At 54.0% G+C, this 18,894-nt stretch overlaps 7 protein-coding genes across 7 annotated transcripts; 4 read left to right on the top strand and 3 right to left on the bottom strand.

Moving 5' to 3' along the window:
* Positions 1-152: 152 nt before the first annotated feature.
* On the bottom strand, positions 153-2,082 carry GLOTRDRAFT_138006 (DAO-domain-containing protein; the record flags this gene model as incomplete). The annotated part of the gene is made up of 7 exons (XM_007866785.1): positions 153-359; positions 413-495; positions 548-586; positions 638-1,234; positions 1,301-1,602; positions 1,655-1,669; positions 1,728-2,082. The coding sequence occupies 7 exons, from the start codon at positions 2,080-2,082 to the stop codon at positions 257-259; spliced, it is 1,494 nt and encodes a 497-aa protein (XP_007864976.1). The 3' UTR covers positions 153-256.
* A 490-nt stretch (positions 2,083-2,572) lies between these two features.
* On the top strand, positions 2,573-3,412 carry GLOTRDRAFT_26295 (uncharacterized protein; the record flags this gene model as incomplete). Its single annotated transcript, XM_007866566.1, has 1 exon — positions 2,573-3,412. A coding segment is annotated over one exon (840 nt), but the record flags the coding sequence as incomplete, so codon positions are not given.
* An 896-nt stretch (positions 3,413-4,308) lies between these two features.
* GLOTRDRAFT_138005 (FAD dependent oxidoreductase) lies at positions 4,309-6,345 on the top strand. The gene is made up of 7 exons (XM_007866784.1): positions 4,309-4,676; positions 4,735-4,749; positions 4,817-5,118; positions 5,174-5,779; positions 5,832-5,870; positions 5,920-6,002; positions 6,065-6,345. The coding sequence occupies exons 1-7, from the start codon at positions 4,361-4,363 to the stop codon at positions 6,165-6,167; spliced, it is 1,464 nt and encodes a 487-aa protein (XP_007864975.1). The 5' UTR covers positions 4,309-4,360; the 3' UTR covers positions 6,168-6,345.
* A 4,918-nt stretch (positions 6,346-11,263) lies between these two features.
* GLOTRDRAFT_74748 (ribosomal protein L5) lies at positions 11,264-12,274 on the top strand. Its single transcript, XM_007866783.1, has 4 exons — positions 11,264-11,326; positions 11,380-11,440; positions 11,492-11,949; positions 11,999-12,274. Exons 1-4 carry the CDS (start codon positions 11,324-11,326, stop codon positions 12,002-12,004), a joined length of 528 nt encoding a protein of 175 aa, XP_007864974.1. The 5' UTR covers positions 11,264-11,323; the 3' UTR covers positions 12,005-12,274.
* Positions 12,275-12,869: 595 nt separating this feature from the next.
* GLOTRDRAFT_40068 (uncharacterized protein) lies at positions 12,870-14,037 on the top strand (the record flags this gene model as incomplete). Its single annotated transcript, XM_007866620.1, has 6 exons — positions 12,870-12,948; positions 13,009-13,097; positions 13,147-13,257; positions 13,320-13,396; positions 13,462-13,881; positions 13,956-14,037. The coding sequence occupies 6 exons, from the start codon at positions 12,870-12,872 to the stop codon at positions 14,035-14,037; spliced, it is 858 nt and encodes a 285-aa protein (XP_007864811.1).
* Positions 14,038-14,224: 187 nt separating this feature from the next.
* On the bottom strand, positions 14,225-17,366 carry GLOTRDRAFT_92731 (uncharacterized protein; the record flags this gene model as incomplete). Its single annotated transcript, XM_007866782.1, has 5 exons — positions 14,225-15,008; positions 15,063-15,639; positions 15,693-17,029; positions 17,090-17,169; positions 17,226-17,366. The coding sequence occupies 5 exons, from the start codon at positions 17,364-17,366 to the stop codon at positions 14,225-14,227; spliced, it is 2,919 nt and encodes a 972-aa protein (XP_007864973.1).
* Positions 17,367-18,580: 1,214 nt separating this feature from the next.
* On the bottom strand, positions 18,581-18,889 carry GLOTRDRAFT_128151 (uncharacterized protein; the record flags this gene model as incomplete). Its single annotated transcript, XM_007866781.1, has 3 exons — positions 18,581-18,706; positions 18,766-18,794; positions 18,850-18,889. Coding segments are annotated over 3 exons (195 nt in total), but the record flags the coding sequence as incomplete, so codon positions are not given.
* Between the last annotated feature and the right edge of the window lie 5 nt (positions 18,890-18,894).

The raw sequence follows: 18,894 nt of genomic DNA, 5'->3' as shown, positions 1-18,894 counted from the left end.
CTTCTCCATGGTGGAAGCCGATATGTAGGCTCGTGCGGCTGTGTCCGTGAGCCATCATAGTAGCAATTGCCGAAAAAAAAAGGCGGATATGCTACAGCGAAGAGAATAACTTCAGGCACACGTTGTGTAGGGTTACTACGATACTTGTAGGAGCGAGACCCGCAGCGATCGAGGTAACAGGGTCACCGGTCGCATACAAGATTTCAGATACACGGACAGATACTCGACGTATTTCGTCTTCGGACAGGGTCAGACATTAGGTCTTTTCCCAAGTCAAATACCTGCGTGGTAACCAGTCGGGAGGGGACCATGTCTCGCCCGAGAGATTCGACATGATCATCTGGGCCACAGCTTCCCCACTGCGCGGCGTCAACAATGTGCTTGCGTTTGCTTCAGAGAGGCGAAGGCTTACCAGGCGAAAGCTCGGGGCATGCCGTGGCCATGGAACCCTGCGGCGACGTACTGACCGCCATATCCGTCGCCCAATGGTCCGACCTTCAAACAGGGAGTGAATATATGTCAATCCATCCGGTTAACAAGCACGTACGAAAGGGTCCCCAGTGGCGGTATATCCCATGATCCCGCTCTAGATCAAATTCAAGTAGTGATTTTGTCACCGCAAATGGAAGCGACTCACCCATTCCATCTCAGGTTCCTGGTCCGGATCGAACTTACCCGGGAATACGTCTGGCAAGTACTCCCGCAGAGCGCGACTAATCACAGGATTCAGAGCCGAGTCGTCGGTCACGTACCTCTCCCGTTTGGGCCCGGTGAGGTGTCTACCACCACCGAGAATTACCAAGGGATGCTCAGTCGTCCTGTTCACTGGCCGCGGGAACCAGTATTCGGTCCCGGGCTCTGCGCTCCATGACGCCTTGGTGAGCTCCTCTGCAGATGCATTCGCCCGAATTGCGACTATCTGGCCGCGTGTAGGCACAATCCCTTGATCGCCACGCATCTGGGGCAGGAGGTGAGATGCGTAGGCGTTGGTCGCGTGCACAACGTATGTGCAAGAGGTTGATCCCCGGGGCGTCGTAAGCTTCCAGCGACGAGACAGGGAGTCTCTTGGGTCTGACTCCAGAGGCGACATGGATGTCACGGGAGTACGGGTATGGAGGTGTAGTGACAACTTGCTCGAGTTGAGCTTCGTGATGTTGTACATTCCTGTCACGAACTTTAGAGGCCACAGATTGTGCGCCGGGACCTTGACGCCAGGATACCGTGCCCCAAATTTCTTCAGATCATTTCAGATTGTATGCATCCCACGAAACGATGTTAGAGCCCGCAGGGCATGACTTACAGATGATACCTGTTCTTGGGTCATCCATTCGACGTCATTGAGGTCGGCCCCAGCCGCGTCCGCAGCTGCATAGTCCATCCTGGCCTCTCGCTCACTCTCTTCGGTAAAGAACAGAGTAATATGACCACCCTCGACAAGATCGAGGTCAACTGTAAGGTTGTGGGATTCTATGATATCGACAATACCGCTTGCTGTGTGGTGTTCCACAGTGAGTGACTTCATGGCTTCCTCCTCGCCATAAAGCTCAGCATAGGTAGTGAACTCTAGAAAGGCGCGAGGGGTCAAGTGGCCTCCGTTTCTGCCTTAACCTTGCATGAGCCGACTCATTGCCGGGTTACTACCCATACCACGTACCAGTCGCGCCAGAGCCTGTGGTTATGGACTATGTTGTGAATAGAAGATGGAAGATGAAAACATGAATGCTGACAGAAGTCTCTTGCCTCGAAGATAACTGCCTTGAGCGGAGGGGCAGAACTGCGTTCCAGCAGCTCGGAGAGGTGATGCGCGGTTGAAACACCAGTCATCCCAGACCCGATTATACAGACGTCTGCGTCTGTAGTAAGGGTACCTCCACTGCCTTCCGTAGCTAGAGGATTGGCATTTGGAGAGTCGATCCAGAATGACTTCGTTGAGTTGGCGACGGGCAGACATCCCGATGAGCAGAATTCGGTCTGCCTGAGGGATTGACTAAGGATTTTCTGGTCCTCAAATCGTGAAGAACATGCAATTTGCGCCCAGACTATAGACAAAGCGAAAGCATGGTATTTTTTGAAGAGCATCATCGTGGGTCGTGCGTCCCTTTCACGATGCAGGAGCGCTCGACTCGGACTCGGATGCAGGCAACGTTGCACCGGAAAGAGCGACAGTCACGAACACGTGCATAGTGCGTCACGCGTCCTTTATGAGAGTCGCGTAGGTAGCTTTGTCTGCTTGATACATCCTGCATATCCAAGAGTTCACAGTTCCTTCGGCATGTCCTCATTCAGTAGTAGCACTGGCTCTGTGTCTTCCGTTACCCCTCCCGTCAAGAAGGAGTTCAACTTTGCGTTCCCGTTGGGCTCGGGTGCCACACAGGCTAGTCACGGGAAGGAGCACACACCCGCCCCTTCTCCGTCGAAAAATGGTACATTGTCTGGTCCAGTCCAAGGAGCTTGTGCCTCAAGCACCTCAAGCGCCCTCAGCAAAGGAGTATGGAAAGGACCCATAAATGATACTGGCACAGGAGGGCTTGCGGCGGCATCCGTGCCTGCATTCAAATTTGACTACAAGAAGACGGCCGACGTCGTACTTCTCTCCTCCGACCAGGTCAAATTTTGGGTCCACAAGAATATACTGGACCTATCATCTGAGGCTCTCGCACACATTGTCTGCGCTGGATCTGTTGGCCATCACATCGTCAACGGAGTGCGCCTCGTTCAGCTAGAAGACAACGCGAAGATCCTCGACGGCCTCCTGAGATACTGCTATCCTCTGGATAGGCCAGATGTCAGCGACTTCTCCACTATGCAGGCCCTTCTAGACGCCGCCTTGAAGTATGAAATGCCACACGCTGCCAAGAGTCTGCGACGAGCGCTGATTTCCGAAGCATTCCTGAACAGTCATCCTCTCCGTGTCTTTGCCACCGCCTGTCGCTACTTGTTGCATAATGAAGCCTGCATTGCTGCGAAGGCTACGCTTCAGCACGACATGATAAGCCCCGAAGCACCGGAGCTCAAGCGGATTAATGGGTTATCCTACCACCGGCTACTGACTTTCCGGCAGAAATGCGTTCAAGGTGCCCTGTCTTTACTATCGAACTTCCACTGGGTCCTCCGGGATGACTGGGTCTGGCTACAGTGTCAATCTTGCGCAAGTGCCTCACACACGTGGCGATTTGCGCATGCACAGGGCACCTATCCAGTTCGTAAATGGTGGGTAGGTTATATAGAACGAGCATCCAAGGCTTTGAAAGAGAAGCCGTCGCCTGGGGTCCTCACGACCCAGGCTATACTGCGGGAATGCACGAGAGAAGCGACTCAGTGTCGCACCTGCTGCGAGAAGGCGATCTGGGACCTCCAAGAGTTTAGCCAGCTTCTGGCTGCGCAAGTAAAAAGAAAGATAGACGAGGTTCGCACCATGCTTTCACTCTCTTCGAAAACAGTGGACTAAAAGCCATTCGTTAGATCGCAATGGTCACCGCATTCTGTTAGTCACTGTACGGCATCAGGGCCGCTAGCATAAAGTAGCTCCTTCACATGATACAATGCTTGTATAATTTTCATGTTTCGGAAGTCTGAGGGGACTCACTCAGAACGTGTAAGACTTTCCCTCGCCGACGGCCCTCCCGTCCATCCTACCGGACTTTGCGGTGGGATGGAGAGGAAGCGGGTGTGCTAGTTGGTACCAGCAGTAGACTCAGTGCGAGAGGCGGCCTAGCTAGACGAGAGGCCATGACAGGCGTGACGAATTGTCGTTGGAGGATTCCTAAGAAGATGAGGATATTGGTGTTGTTAAGGTGACAGAGATGTGGCTAGCGCAACACTGAGTAAAAAGCAGGTGAGTACGTAGCGGTGCGGGTATCTTGAGGAGAGAGTTTACGCGTCTGGTTCCCAGTCTGTGCTCTTCTTGGAGCTGCAAACATTCGAAAATTACAGGCGACGACACAAAGCTTCAAGTGTAAGGACGTCGAGCTTCATTACTCCATAGAGGAGGAAGTAGGGACGGGTCTGAGGTGCTACATACCTTGTGCGAGCAATGCAAGGACGGTACTTTGAATGAACTTGCAGCGGCAAGCGGCGCAATCCGGATCAACTCAAGCAGTGACTCCGGGTAGACCAATATTAATGTTCGCACCACAAAGGACCATGGCCACTGCGATGACGTTGACAATCTTGCGATCAGGCATGAACATCCGAGTCAACTGTAATGTCATACAAAACATTCAATACGAAGTTCGCTGGGGGTGATCCAGCCATCGATACCTAGCCGTCGGCCCCATGAGAGATGTACTGATCTGACCGGAAAAGCTGCGAGCAATTTCTTGGTTTATCTGCTAATTCTTCTTCGGCTTCCTCGTCCGCTATGGCACACTGGTTCCCGTTCCCATTCAACGAATTAGCAGGCGCGCAGAAAGCCTTATTAGAACTTGAAGCACAGGATGACGCTCGGGCTGACTTGCCCGTCCCTAACCCTACCAAGTCGTTCTGGTTAGATTCTACCCCCGGTGTCAACCCCCTAGCCAAAGAGGGGAGCGAAGGGGCCTTGACGACTGATGCAGATGTCTGTATCGTCGGGTCTGGGATCACCGGCGTTTCCACAGCCTATCATCTCTCGAGATTGCTGCAGGGTAGCACAAATGGACCCTTGAGAGTCGTTATCTTGGAGGCAAGAGACTTCTGTCAGCTAATCGCGTCTCTGCCATGTTATAGCTGCTGAACGATGTACGATATTCTCAGGCTCCGGTGCGACCGGTATGTGTTGCCCTTGCAACAAACACTATCTAGTACGACACTAATATTTGTGACATTCTATGCTCAGGTAGGAACGGTGGCCACCTGACTTCTCGAGCCTTTGTAGAGTTTTCCGACTTCGAAAAATTGTACGGGCGGGAAGAGGCTATCAAATCGATCGCTATCGAGGACTACACCGTTCGTCGTCTTGTTGAATTAATCAAGGCGGACGATGTAGCGAACGATGTCGACCTCATCAGTAGCGAGCACGTACACCTGGCCTTCACGAACGAGGAGCTAGCATATGGCAAAGCCGACTTCGCTGCTGCCAAGGCTGCAGGCTTGAACCTAGACCACGTCCAATGGATGGACGCAGAAGAAATGCAAGCGGTGGGGTATCTTATCCTTCCTAATCCTCGCCATGCTGATATGAGTCTAAGTGTAGAAGTATGGGGCGGCATACCCCGGTGTCAAGTGGCCAGGCAATAATGTATGGCCCCTGAAGCTGGTCACGCACTTATTCCAGTCGTCGCAGAAGGATGAGAGCAAGCTATCCATGAACCTGCACACGCATACGCCTGTCACGGCGGTGTCAGCACGGAGTCCCGAGTCCAGCGACCCATTTGCCCGACGCTGGAGCGTCAGGACAGCGCGAGGTACGATATCCTGCGGATATGTCGTCCATGCAACGAATGCCTATGCATCGTACCTCCTGCCGCATCTGCACGGGCCGCGCGGAATCATCCCTGCGCGAGGCCAGATCATAGCTGTGCGAGCCGATGTATCTGCTGAGGAATTGACGAAGACGTCGTATGGCGGCAACCAAGGTTTTGAGTACTGGTTCCCAATGCCCGCGAAGTTGTCCGAGGGCAAGACGGACCAGCCCCTGGTCATCATGGGTGGAGGGAGAGAAGCAACTGGGCCGCGATATGAGACGTACACAACGGACGATTCTACTCTGAATCCGGTTGTCGGGAAGGGTCTTCGAGAATTCTTGCCTCACGTCTTTCCTACCAAGTATGCGAAGGGACGGGAACCTGAGATGGAATGGGTGAGCGTGTTATCTGGACACGGTTCGTCACTTGTGTTCACGAACGCCAAAGAGCGGCATAATGGGGTTTACAGCCATAGGGGACCCATTCGTGAGTATCTCCCGAACTATCTTATGACCTCGCGTCTCACATCCCACAGGTCGGACCAATTGGCGAAAGGTTCGAGGGGCAGTACATCTCCGCAGGCTACAGTGGTCATGGAATGCCGAGAGCCTTCTCGTGGTACGACCATGCCCTTCCCGCTTCTCAATGACTGACCTTTCCTATGGCTATCCGGTACTCAGCGCTGAAGTTGTCGCACAGATGATAGTCGCCAGTCTATTAGGAAGTGAATGGGCGCCACCTGAATGGTTGCCCAAGAGATATTTGACTTGGGAGAAACGGTAGACAAGATTGGCGACCCTCGGGGTGAAAGCTCAATAACAGAAAATCCATGTGCTGTCGAGAGGCGCTTGATGACCCGCTACCTGGATCTGGAATATCACTGATGAGCTTGGATGGCTCCCGAATGATGACTGCATACCACATGTGCGTTGGCCGTTCATGCGCCATAGCACCAGCGGCGCCAATCTTAATCGGTGATATTTGATGTATTTCGTTTGCCACTCCGATATCTCCGCGCGCAACTGTGGCTACAGGTTCGAACTGTGTAGAAAAGCGCCTCCTGGTCATGTAACAGAAAGGTAGTTTGTGCCGCACCTAGAAAGAGATCGCATCGTATCATCCTTCACGGCTCTGCTGACTGTCGGGCTACCGGGGCCAAGATATCAATAACGGTTACCAATGACGGGACATTCTCTGAGACATCATTATTTAATTAGGATACTTCTGCGCCAGCCAAGGATCATCACCGTGTTTATTGTTCTCATTTGTGCTCAACTTGTCTCTCTCCATACTGGCTTTCACGTGGATTACTTTCTGCGCTAAGCCGTGCTGGAACGTTTTAACGTATGTAAGAGCTCACCTCCAGGTCCAGCTGCTGCATGCAATTCATCCCTGAGCTTTTTACGCCCTCCTCTTAGTTTTGACGCCGAAGGACATCAATTATACTCAAGACATCCTCGCCGAACACAGCCATGCCTTGCGTGGACATACACCATGGATTCCTGTGCAAAGAGTGTCGTTGCGGGAGAAAAGGTGGGGCAATGTCTGGGCGTACCTCCGCACAGATTCGAACCCGAGACTAGTCTCTTCCATCGCTGTATGCTCCGAGGAGTTGGATAACCCGGTGGAGTTCCCGTCGCGAGCATAGACTTCAAACGGCGACCCCTCGCGGACACCCCTCTATTATTCGGCATGGGAGCGTTCGCAGTTCACGATCGAGCCCTTCAGCGATGACAGGAAAATCGTGCTCAAGCGTTGTATGCGGTCAGCGGGTCTGGAAAATCCCAACTTCGGGTCGGCCATTATCGAGCAAAGCCCAATTCTTCCAAGTGCCCCTTTCTGTGTCTATCAAGATACCTCCGCCCCTGGGTGCGGATATTCCCGTCTTCATAATCTTGCCTAAATCTACAGAAATGGCAGTATACCGAATGCCCCCATATCCCGGCACAGGTTTGGGGTACTTGTTGGACGATCTCCACCGAAAACATCTTGCAATCTTCGAGGACTCCGAGGTCCACGGATTTCAGTCTTCTAATGACCACCGTTGGTAAGTCCATGTCGGAAATCTGACACAGGAAGGGCTATGATTGACCGGCAAGGAGTTGGAGGACTGCGTGATCCCATTATCGGGCATGCAATGTGGATCCTTGCTAAGCCTTCACGAGACGTGTGAGATCCTACGCCCTGCAAACATGAACCCGAAGATGGAGTATCGTCCAGCAGCTTGGAATAGTTGGATGCGTACAGGAATCTATGCAAAGGGTTGTCCATGAAGACGTAGCTCTGTGAGGGGCCGACGGAGATCGTTCCACTATGCCAGATGTAGAGTGAAGTCGAATGCACTATTTGTCCACATTGTGATCACAAATGTTGGCTTCGACTCGTCGGCATCTTGGGCGATCCTGGACATGGTAGAAAATAAAAGCATTGGCACTCGCAAGTAACGACACATTCTGGATGTAGCTGAAAATACATACACATTCATTAGTCACGCAACGTTTTCATTGCTCAAGATATACTTACTTGGGAATGGACGGTAGACAAGATCGGGGGACCATACCCTGGAAAGTACGGGCGCGCTGGCCTGATTGCTCGCGCTGGTAGGTATATGGAAACACGCCGGCCGTGGATATCGAGAATAAACTGTTTCATTCACTGGGTGGTAGGAGAAGGCACACGACGGAAAATGGAGTAGGGCGCTACCTACAGCGCCGATCCTCCACAAAACGCAAGAACCGGGAACCATCACATTCTGTTACCGATAGATTCACACCCATCCTGCCGTAGCATCATTGAGCGCAAGAACCTTCACATTCTGCCACAATCCGCTACAGAGGGTGGGTACGAACCTCGTGTTCTGGAAGGGCAAGGCTTCTCAATAGCAGCTAACGCTCCGCATTAACGCGGTAATCTTCAGCCAATCCGTCTGTCAGATAAATGAAACATAAATCAACGGAGTGGAGGTCTCCAGATGCCTGCCTCAATGCCGATGATTCACATACACCATTCAAGACTCCCCTAAGCCTCAAGCTCACTATGCACCGTGACTAGCATCCCCACGTTCCTCGCTAGTCGGGTCAGCGTTCCTATCTCCTTGTACAGCCTGCCTTATTTCAGGGTACCACAGCATCAGAGACAGATAATAAACTGGGGTTGTAGTGGCAACGCGCAAGAAAGCCAGGCCGGCAGGCGCCGCGAGCCGTGGCCGCGTGAACAAGGTTTGAGCAGCGCCGCCGAGTGGCACTTGTATTCGCTCTACCAACATGACCGACGACGTGGCCAGCGCTATAGACGGCCTTCAAGCAGTGGGGAAGCCGACCAACGAAGCGTGTACACTAGATACGGTAGACATTCCAGGTGCGTCGCGTTCTTGCCTATGTGGCGAGCGCCACAGCAGTTGTGCTGATATCTCTCATGTTCCGGTCTGTCCTAGACCCCAAAGTTCCGTCCAAACGAGAGCGAGAGATATCGATAGAGCCTGCTACTCCTAAACCAAGCGATCCGGTGCGTCGCTTGCGACTCCTTCCGTCACTGGAATATACTAATAGTGGTACAGGATAACGATGCTGACGACGCCGAGAAGAAGCCTACCCCCCGACGCGCAAAGAAGAAGCGCTCGCATGAATTAGAATCCACGGAGGAGGCGCAAGAGGAGGACATGGCTAGCTCCTCTGGATCTCAGAGCCCACCACTGAGCACATCTCCACCGCACGAGGTGAAAATGCGGCAGATTAGTCAAGGGGTGGAAGATATTGATATGCAGCAGAACGTGCAGTCCGCCCTGAACTCGACCGAGGAGTCTGCATCACACTCTCCTGCCCCTGACCCTGAATCGCAAGAGCCGGAACGCGGTACTTCCCCGGACACCACGCCCGCCCCGTCTCTAGTCGTGGAGCCCGCACTTTCTGAACGGCAGTCACCCGAGTCGGACTACGAACAGGACGCCGACAAAGCTGCTGTAAAGCGCAAGCTCGCTGACCGGGGGGTGAGCCAGGAGTCAGAAGCGCCAGCGGCGAAGCCCAGGCGAGATTCCGTCGACTCCGTCACTGGCGCTGCAAAGCGTCCCCGCGAGGATGCGGATAGCGACGATAATCCACGGCTGACGAAGCGCCCAACCCCGCCGCCCGCTGAGGAGGAGAAGCGCGAGGAGACAAGGGTGCCTACACCTCCAGCAGAGCCGTCTCGACCGCAAACTCCGAAAGCCGAACCTACTCCTGTCCCCGCACCGTCGGCTGCGAAACTAGTACGTGTCAGCTTTCAGTGTCCGCGCATATATTGAATCAAGATCTCGCAGACCGGTTTCATGGCGTACTCGTCGGCGGCTTCTCCATTCGCCGCCGTCAAAGGCGCTAACATCTTCGCTGCAAAGGCCACTGTCTCCGCGTCCCCTTTCTCCAGTGGACGGTCGAGTCCCACTCCCGCGTCCGCTTCCAACGCGCTTTCTAAACCCGCCACTCCTCCGCCGCAAACACCAGCCAAGCGTTCCGGCTTCGAGGCTTTCGCGTCTGCGGCCTCCCCGTTTGCCTCTGTGGCGCGCCCAAAGTCACCTGTGCCTGCCTTTGGCTCACCAACAGGCATCGGCGGTCTGAGCAGGAGCAAATCACCGGTCCGTCGCGGGCCTGTGTCTAGCTCCGGCTCGGCGGCGAGCAGCGCGTTCTCCTCGTACGCCTCGCAGGCCTCGCCCTTTGCTGTTCCGGCCTTAAAGCGAGCCAGGGCTGACTCACCGAGTATTAAAGACACGGCAAATGTCTTGGATGCTCAGACGGGTAACAATGAAGAGGAGACGGAAGATAAGGATGTGACCTTTAGCGAGCGCTTGCGCTCCGGGAAGGATGAGAACGAACAAGATGAGGAGGATGAGTGGACTGCCACGAGGAACAAGATCGCTTTAAGCGAGCAAGATTGTGCGTCTTTTACGTCCCTTTGTTCCTTCTATTGTGATATTTACCGCGTGGCCAGTGACAACCGGTGAAGAGGATGAGGACACAGTGCAGCAAGTCCGCGGCAAGCTCTTTGTCCTCAGTGCTCAGAGTCAGTGGAAAGAAAGGGGAACAGGGTCTCTTCGACTAAATGTTAGACGAGAAGACGGCTCTGGCGCGCGATTGTGTAAGTCCGCCTGGTTGGCTTCTGACCTTCGCGGTGCTGTCCAAATAGCAAGATACTGACGACTGTATGACAATTTCAACAGTGATGCGCAAGGAGGCCGTGTTCTCTGTGATGCTGAATGTTACCCTGTTCAAAGGTATGAGTTGCTTCCTCGCCCAAGATCCACGATATCTACGCTTCAGCGCGATCGAGGATGGGAAGACGACTCACTATAACTTGCGGGTGAGCTGTATAATGATCGTGCATTGTAATCCAATCTAAATTTCGTTCCACAGGTCCAAACGCCGAAAATTGCTCAAGAACTGCTAGAGAACATCAAGTCTTACATTCCGGAGGTCTGACTACCAATGCTACACGGGGTCGTCGGCGTTGTATTCCTGGACACTGACTCTTGTATTGGATATAATATCTCCCTGTCCTGTCCCAGCCTCGGGGCATACTGTAGTTCACGCTGCACTGTATTGATATCTAACAATTATTGCATCCCGCGCAAGACAGATTTCGTTTGGTCCTGAATTGCGTGCATGTCAGTCTTGAAATTTACGGAATCCCTTCTTTTTCGTAGGTAACCGAAGTGCACCTCCCGCTATAGTGCACCATTGTACCAGTGTATCCCGAGTGGATGCAGCTGCAGAGGAGAGGATGTCCGATACAGAGCAGTACAGTCACCGGCGTCCTGTGCGGCATCCTACGAGAACCCCGGCGACCGGATTCTGCCGGGAGGAAATGTACAGTACCTGGCAGCCACCGAAGCTCCTTCACACGCCCGACATCAAGGCATACGGCCCCGACTTCAGCTAGGCGACACTAACGACAACACCGGCGTAGACGACATGGTGAGTGCGACCGAAGTTCACTGGGGGGGCGCTGACGGTGACATATTGTCCAGGCCGACCAAAAGACCCCCGCCAACCCCATGAAGGAGCTTCGTATCGAGAAGCTCGTTATCAGTGCGTCCTTGCCTGCCTTGTGCAACCTCCAGTATTAAACTCGTTCATTAGACATCTCCGTCGGTGAATCTGGTGATCGCTTGACACGAGCGTCGAAGGTGCTGGAACAGCTCACCGGCCAGACGCCCGTCACATCGAAAGCCCGCTACACCGTCCGAACGTTCGGCATTCGTCGTAACGAGAAGATCGCGGTGCACGTCACCATCCGGGGGCCCAAGGCGGAGGAGATCCTTGAGCGTGGTCTGAAAGTGAAGGAGTACGAGTTGCGCCGCAGGAACTTCTCGGAGACGGGCAACTTCGGTTTCGGTATCCAGGAGCACATCGACTTGGGGGCGCGGTATGATCCTGGTATCGGTATCTTTGGTATGGATTTCTACGTCGTGATGGGCCGGCCGGGTCAGCGGGTGGCACGGAGAAAGGCCAAGAAGGCCCGTGTTGGCTCGCAACACCGAGTGAAGAAGGAGGACACGATGGCATGGTTCAAGCAGCGGTTCGATGGTATCATCCTGGTGAGTAACGCGCTATATCGTGCCAGTACCCAACTCATAAACTGGACAGAAATAAACCGTTATTCCTCTACTTCGCTTTGCTCTGCTATCACTTCTTATGACATGTCGCGAGCCATGTATTATGCACGCAGTTCAAAACTGTCCTTTCCTCATGGGCTATGCTTTCCTGTAATCATGAGCGCCTGCGTCGGGGAGGAAGTCTGGAGAAGTCCACACTGAGCCCTAGCTGACCAAAGAGACCGTTTGGCGACTGCACGGATGCAGCCAAAATGGTGCGTTGGACTTATGTGCATACACATGGGGGTACAGGAGACGCCCACCAAGGCCACCCTTGATATACAACAATTTCTGAGCGTGGTACGAGCATAATGTCCAGGTGCACCGGCAGCCGTGAGTACCATTATTCATGTCGTGGGCTGATATGCCTCTCGACGCCCATCTGTGTATCCTACCGAATTATCGAGAGTACTCTCTGAGAGCACCTTTATGTTCGTTGCCATATATTAGACGTAATCAATTGTGTGATGCGGAGCCTTCATTTATGACAATCCTTGCGTCTTGAGCTATTCTTGCCTGGGCTATCCCTACTGCGTTCCTCCGTGATGTCGAACAGGAAACGGCACGAGTACACAAGGCTTGAACCCGACGCCGACGAGACAGAGGAGGAAGATGCTGTGCAGTACGAACTCGAAGACAGATCTGCAAACGGCACTTTGAGGACTGCGCCTCCACCTTCGTTCCACCCACCAAGGTCAAGACCGACGAAAGCATATCGTAAACTCGGACGACTCCCGCCCCGACAGATCCTATACGCATTGCTAGGCTTTGCTTTCGTCCTTCTCGCCTTCTGGTGGATACCGCCAAATGAATTCTCAACGAGGAATGACCTCCTATTCCTTCTCTCTGCACCGAACGGTCCTATGCGTCAGTGGGGATACACCGAATGGGTGAGCTTGACGGCGGGAGTTACCCCCAAGAGAATCCACTCGCATAACGATTGTGGGTCCCCTCGATGCATCTTACTATAGGCAAAGCTGGGGTAACCGTCGTCCGACCTAGACGAACAACCCGCGCCCCTGTTGAAAGCCCTCAGTTATGGGGCAGCGAGCGTGGAAGCGGACGTATGGCTTGTTGAGGATGAATTACTGGTAAGTATGTTCAGTCTCCTGAGGAATCGACTGAGTGAACTTGCGACAGGTGGGACACACAGAGTCGGAGTTGTCTTCGAACAGGACCCTATCCTCGCTTTATCTAGACCCATTACAAGATCTTATCCGCATAGCGAACTTGGATAGGGAGGACGATGGAGTAACCAGGCTGCGGTACGAAGCTCGTTTCTGTTAGTATGTATCCCAGCCCTGACCAGAGAGGTGTCCAGAGGGGTTTTCGACACTGCACCGAAATTATCCTTGCAATTGCTCATCGATCTCAAGACAGACGGCTCCGAGTGAGTGCAGGATGCGGTCCATCACCATCTTGTGGCGGTGGAAACTAAATTCTTTCCGAGAAAAGGACGTTCAACAAATTATACGAATATCTAGAGCCCTTACGATCTGCTGGGTATCTGACCACCGTCGTGCCCGCCAGTCCATATCCGATCTTCTCGCCCTCCGTCGTAACCGTTATCGGAACAGGGAATACGCTCCTCTCGTCGGTCCTCGAGCTGGGGAACAACAGCGCTCGCAGGCGGGACATCTTCTTGGACGCGCAGCTCCTTGACTTGGTCTCACCCAATGCGGCGCTGAGAGCACTTGATGCATATAAGCCGTCGGTGAGCCCTCTTGCCAGTGCCAATCTTCAAGATGTAGTAGGATGGAGTTGGGTTGTGCCTTGGGTCGCAAGGAGGCGCGTCCGGACGTTGGTAAATGCTGCGCACGAGAAGGGTGTACAGGTGAGGTTTTGGAACACGCCGAGCTCCCCGGTATGGTTCAGGTATGTAGCTATCATCTCTTTCGATCGCTTGAAGGACTTGTCGGCATTGAGACCCTGGCTGACTGCGCGCCCAGGAATCTTGTTTGGCAGATGCTATTGGATGAAGGGGCGGACTGGCTGAATGCGGACGATCTGCCTGCTGCAGCACGCTTTTGATACAATGCTGGAAGGAATAATGGGGATGGGGTGCGTTCTGGATGCTCTCTTTCAGTGGTGGCAAACGTGAATGGCGCGAAGACGGTGGCATTTGGGACAACCGTTATCGGGAAGTGCGGCCCATGCCAGTCTCGTGCTGAATGAATACTTCTCTTGGATGAAGGTAAGTGCTGCGATCCGCAGGTGATCAACGTGTAGGAGAAGTCTGTGCCGGAAAGGTCATCCTCCCATTGTTCCATATGGGTGGGCGGCGACCATCTCCCCAGACACGCTTCATAGGTGATGGAGGCTTCCCCATAGTCTCGCGTTCGCGTTCGTCATCTTCCCGAACACGCTTTACAGGTGATGGAGGCCTTCCCTTAGTCTCGCGTCTGAGTCCGCGTCCGCGTCCGCGTTCGCGTTCGTCATCTTCATCCTCCGAATCTCGGCGTCTCTTGTTGCTTGCCATGGTACCGATATGCCTCGTGGGCCATAACCCCCGCGTGTCTCGCTCATCTGGCTTCCTCGTTTCCTTTTCTTCGTCGACCTTCTTCGTTTCCTCTTGCTTGTCTCTCTTTTCCGGCTTGCCCGATTCCTCCTGCTTGTCTCCATCTTCGGACACGCACGATTCCTTCTCCTGATACCTTCCTTCTGGTTTCCAACATTCCTCCACGATATCTGGCTTGGATCGCGGCTCCTCTGGCTCTTCGTCGAAAGAGGACGAAGGCTCTTCTTCCAAAGAGAACGAAGCCGGCCTCAATATGTAGGCGCTCACTTCGCCGTCTTCTTCCGCAGCACCTTGAGGGGCATTGTCAGAGGGCGTGCCAGACAAAGGATCTTCCTCGTCATTGTTCGTCTGGCTGTATTTAACGGATGGTGAACGGCGGGCCTCCGCATCCAGTCGTTCTGGAGATGGCTGGCGGCTGGGTTGTCTGCTTGACAGGGCTTCTGCGCTTCCTCGCGGGCTCTCCGTATCGTGGTCCGCGGCGGCTCTGTAAGTACAGCATCAGAATCACCGCAATATGGTTCTATAACTGCTCTCTTACCTCCCATCGCCCTCCGCCTGCGCAGAAGACTCTGCCCGGTTCTCGATTCTTCGCCTGAACAAAGGTCCGTCCTTCTTCTTCAAGTTCGGTATCAGGTCCTCCTCCAGTACCCACCTTACACTGTCCATCACGGTGAGTCTTGACGCAACCTTGTCCATCAGCTCCTCGGCCATATCGAGGACTTCCGCAGCTTTGAGCAGATTGGCACTGTTGTCATCACCCAACTGCATCATCTGCCCTGTTTTCCTTCCTACGTGCCTCACCTGCCGCAGCGTGGGTATCGCCGGAGGTAAGTTATCGTCGAGCAGTTCCTGTTTGACTTCCGCTAGGAAGTCGTCGACGACTGCTGGAGGCACTCTTGGTGATAGCGCTCTGCCCGTGGGACCCTCTGGCGCTCGGTCTGCTGGGGGCTCTCGCTCCTCATGCACCCCCTCGTCGATAGGGGGGTCTTCGCGCTCGTCCTCCGAATCCGTCCAAGTTGAAGTCGCGTCCGCCCAGTTAAAGCCGAAGAGACCGGTGACCCATGACGAGATCCTGCTGAGGCGCGACTGTCTCTCTTCCCGCTCTTGGGTGACGTCTACCGGTTGGTATTTAGGCGGGTATTCGAGACGGTTTGGTAACTGTACTCACTGACGGCGTTCCATACTACCTCATCTTCTTCTCTTTTCACACTCGCCTCCTCAGATGGCGTTGCATCACGAAGTCCCCACACACTCTCCTCGTGGTCACTGTCCTCTATATGCTGCTCAACCTCTTCACTGTCTTCTTCCACGCCGTGTTCAGGAATCGTCGATGGCTCTGGTTCCAGAGCTGTTTGGGCTTCCAGAGCGCGTTCAGGTCGCGGAACATGTTCACGTCCGAGATCGTCTTCGACAACTCGTCGACGCTGCTGTCGTGCCGGACGCATCTGCGATGCTGAAGGCGGAGGAACCCGTCGTCCTCGAGCTCGTTCCGCGTCGTGGGCATGCCCTGTAGCACGCCCAGGCCGCGCCACTTGTTCGTGTTCGTCGTTGTTTTCCGCGGCTTGCCGCTGCCGTCGCGCTCGTGGGGGGCCCATCTGTGAGGCAGAAGGCGGGGGAAGCTCGTCGCAAACCCCTTCGGCTTCATGGGCGATCTCCCGCTCGGCAGTACGCCCACGTCGTGTTGCGCGTCCGGCTCTGCCGCGGTGTTCGACTGCTGGTGGTCGCTGCTCCGGGCTCGGCGCGCCGAACTGCGACGCTGAGGGTGGCATCGGTCCAAGCGCAGCCATTATCGCTGCCATGCGTTCGAATCGTACTGACTCTGGAGTTCGCGCAGGCCCCGCCCCTGAAGAGGAGGCAGCGCGGTCTTCGACTGCTTCGGATTGCTGCTCCGAGCTCGGCGCGCCGAACTGGGACGCTGAAGGCGGCATCGGTCCAAGCGCATCCATTATTGCCGCCATGCGTTCCCATCGTACTGACTCCGGAGTGGGCTCACGCCGCGCCTCCGAAGAGGAGGCAGCGCGGTCTTCGACTGCCTGCGGTTGCTGCTCCGAGCCAAACTGCGAAGCTGATGGCGGCGCTGGTCTGAGTGCAGCGATCATCGCCGCTATGCGCTCGAATCGTAATGGCTCTGTAGTGCGCTCAGGCCGCTCCTCTTCTTCAGAGACAGCCCGGTCTTCAACAGCCTCTGGCCGCTGCGTTGGACCCGGCGTACCGGCTCGCGACGCTGAAGACAGCTCCGTAGCACTCTCAGGTTCCGCCTCCCCTTCAGAAGCGGCGCGGTCTGCAACAGCGTCTGCCTGCTGAGTCGGCGAACGGACCTGCGACGCCGAAGGCAGTTCTGGTCCTTCTAAAGTTCCCTCTACGCCTTGCATTTGTTGAGCCTCCGCAGAGCGCTCAGGTCGCGTCACTTCTTCAGAAGCGACGCGACCTTCGGCGGCTTGCGGCTGCTGTGCTTGTTGTTGAGGCGAGGGGACTTGAGAAGCTGAGGGAGGGGCTGACCCCTCTCTATGGGTTGCGGGGCAGTGTTATACGGGGCAGGGTAAGAGGGAAACGCATCCTACGCACCCCGGCACGTCTTCCGCCCACTTCCTCAACAACTCTCGTATAATGACCTCCGTCTTCAGGTTTGCCTTTATTTTGTGTCGCTGCAGATCATATCGTTGTTGAGGATCGTTCCTAGTGAGGTCCCATGAGTACTGACCTTAGCTAGCGCCTGGATTTTCGCTCTTTTCAGGGATCGCAACGCGTTTTCGTCCATAGTAGGATGTGGCGTAGTTTGTGTAGAGGACCGACGCGGCGAGGTAGCGGTCTTCCGAGTCTGTCTGTTGCTCTTTCGCGGCATGATAGTATCCGGTAGAGTGCAGGTGATATGGAGAATTGGTTGGAAGGTAGAGTTGGGGTGGTGGACAAGGTGCACTCGTTATAAGGTGAAAGAACAAGAGGCGGGTGGTCTCGAACGGATTGGCCCACGCCACAGGCTCGATACGCGCTTTGGCCAGAATCAAACTCCGCAGGGCATGACCTTCATTGTCCTGTCACGCTTCGCGTTTCTTCGTTGCTTCTCTCAGTCTGTACGGTTATTGCTCTTACAGCGCTCCGTCTGGGGGATACCTCGTTGGCTCTACCAAAGCAACTGTACCGTGCTTTCAGTTGTATGACCTCGTGGCTCTACCCCAATCCTGGCAGTGCTGTATCATGTCCCCCTTACACTTGCGTTGAGATCCCTTTCTCTTTCATCCGCTCCTCCTGCCTTCCGTGGTTCCCCATCCAGACGGCCTCGATGGTCACACTCTACTTGAGATAAGATCGACCCGGTTGCCTCCGGTTACCATGGAACATGCTATTTATATCCAATCTGTCCGAATGCACGCTCAGGCTCGGGCAATAGACACTGGGTACAATACCCATACTGAGCCACTGAGAAAATGTGAAAGGAACCGGACAAAGGTCAAATTTTGTTCATAGTGTTGCCTTGCAAAACAAATGAAAGTTCAATGAACAGTGCTGAACAAAGATCATATCCTGTGTCACAATCAGATTTTTGCGCACTCAAAAGTAGTATTATTCTAATTCGTTTCACTGACTGTGCAATGGACAATCATGAAAAAAGTTTGACCTTTGACCAGTTATTTTCAAAGTTTTGTGCATGCTCAATATGGGTGATGTACCCAGTGAGAGCGAACACAAATTGTATATCTTACATTCTAGATATACTCTTGTGCGGAGGACGGTTTCCCCACTACTAGAAACATATGAACATAAGGTTGCTCAAGCGCTCATGCACTGGCGGCCTTTGCTGAAAGTTCAGTCATCGAACCGATTCTGGCTACGACGGTACATCGCGTTGTGCTCAGTATTTACATGTCAATTCAGGACCCGCTTCACTGTCGAGCAAGTAGAGCAGAATGGCAAGACATGGGTCTCCTCGGTCTACCGAGATCGCAACTGACATATCCTGCTTCGACTGGAACGTACATCGAATAAACGAGGGTCGAAGGCAAGGTCAACAGCGTCAGACATTCAATTAAATAGGTATCTAGGAGCTACAAAGGATTTTCAAGCAATAGCCCTCCGCTTAACAGGCGGCTTGCTCCGTTTCCTCTTCTTACCCTCCGCGAAAGCATTCGCGCTTTTGAGGTCCCGGCCTAACGAGTCCTCCTTCTTGACTTGGTAGATCCGGACCTGCACAGAAGGCGATCACTTAACGATAGTACATAGCACAAAAGTACAAGTGGACTCACGATCCAGTTTTCTGAGGTGAAAGCCTCGTCTGTGCGACAGGACGTAAGTGGACAACTCACAGCATTAATCACGATCGAACTCACCGAGGATATCGAGAGTAGGCGACTGCTTAGGCAGGTACTGCTGGC

This window comes from Gloeophyllum trabeum (assembly GCF_000344685.1).
Source record: "Gloeophyllum trabeum ATCC 11539 unplaced genomic scaffold GLOTRscaffold_00005, whole genome shotgun sequence".
Taxonomy (NCBI): domain Eukaryota; kingdom Fungi; phylum Basidiomycota; class Agaricomycetes; order Gloeophyllales; family Gloeophyllaceae; genus Gloeophyllum; species Gloeophyllum trabeum.
The sequence above is the reverse complement of the archived record's forward strand: the minus strand, read 5'-3'. Positions and strand labels throughout refer to the sequence as shown.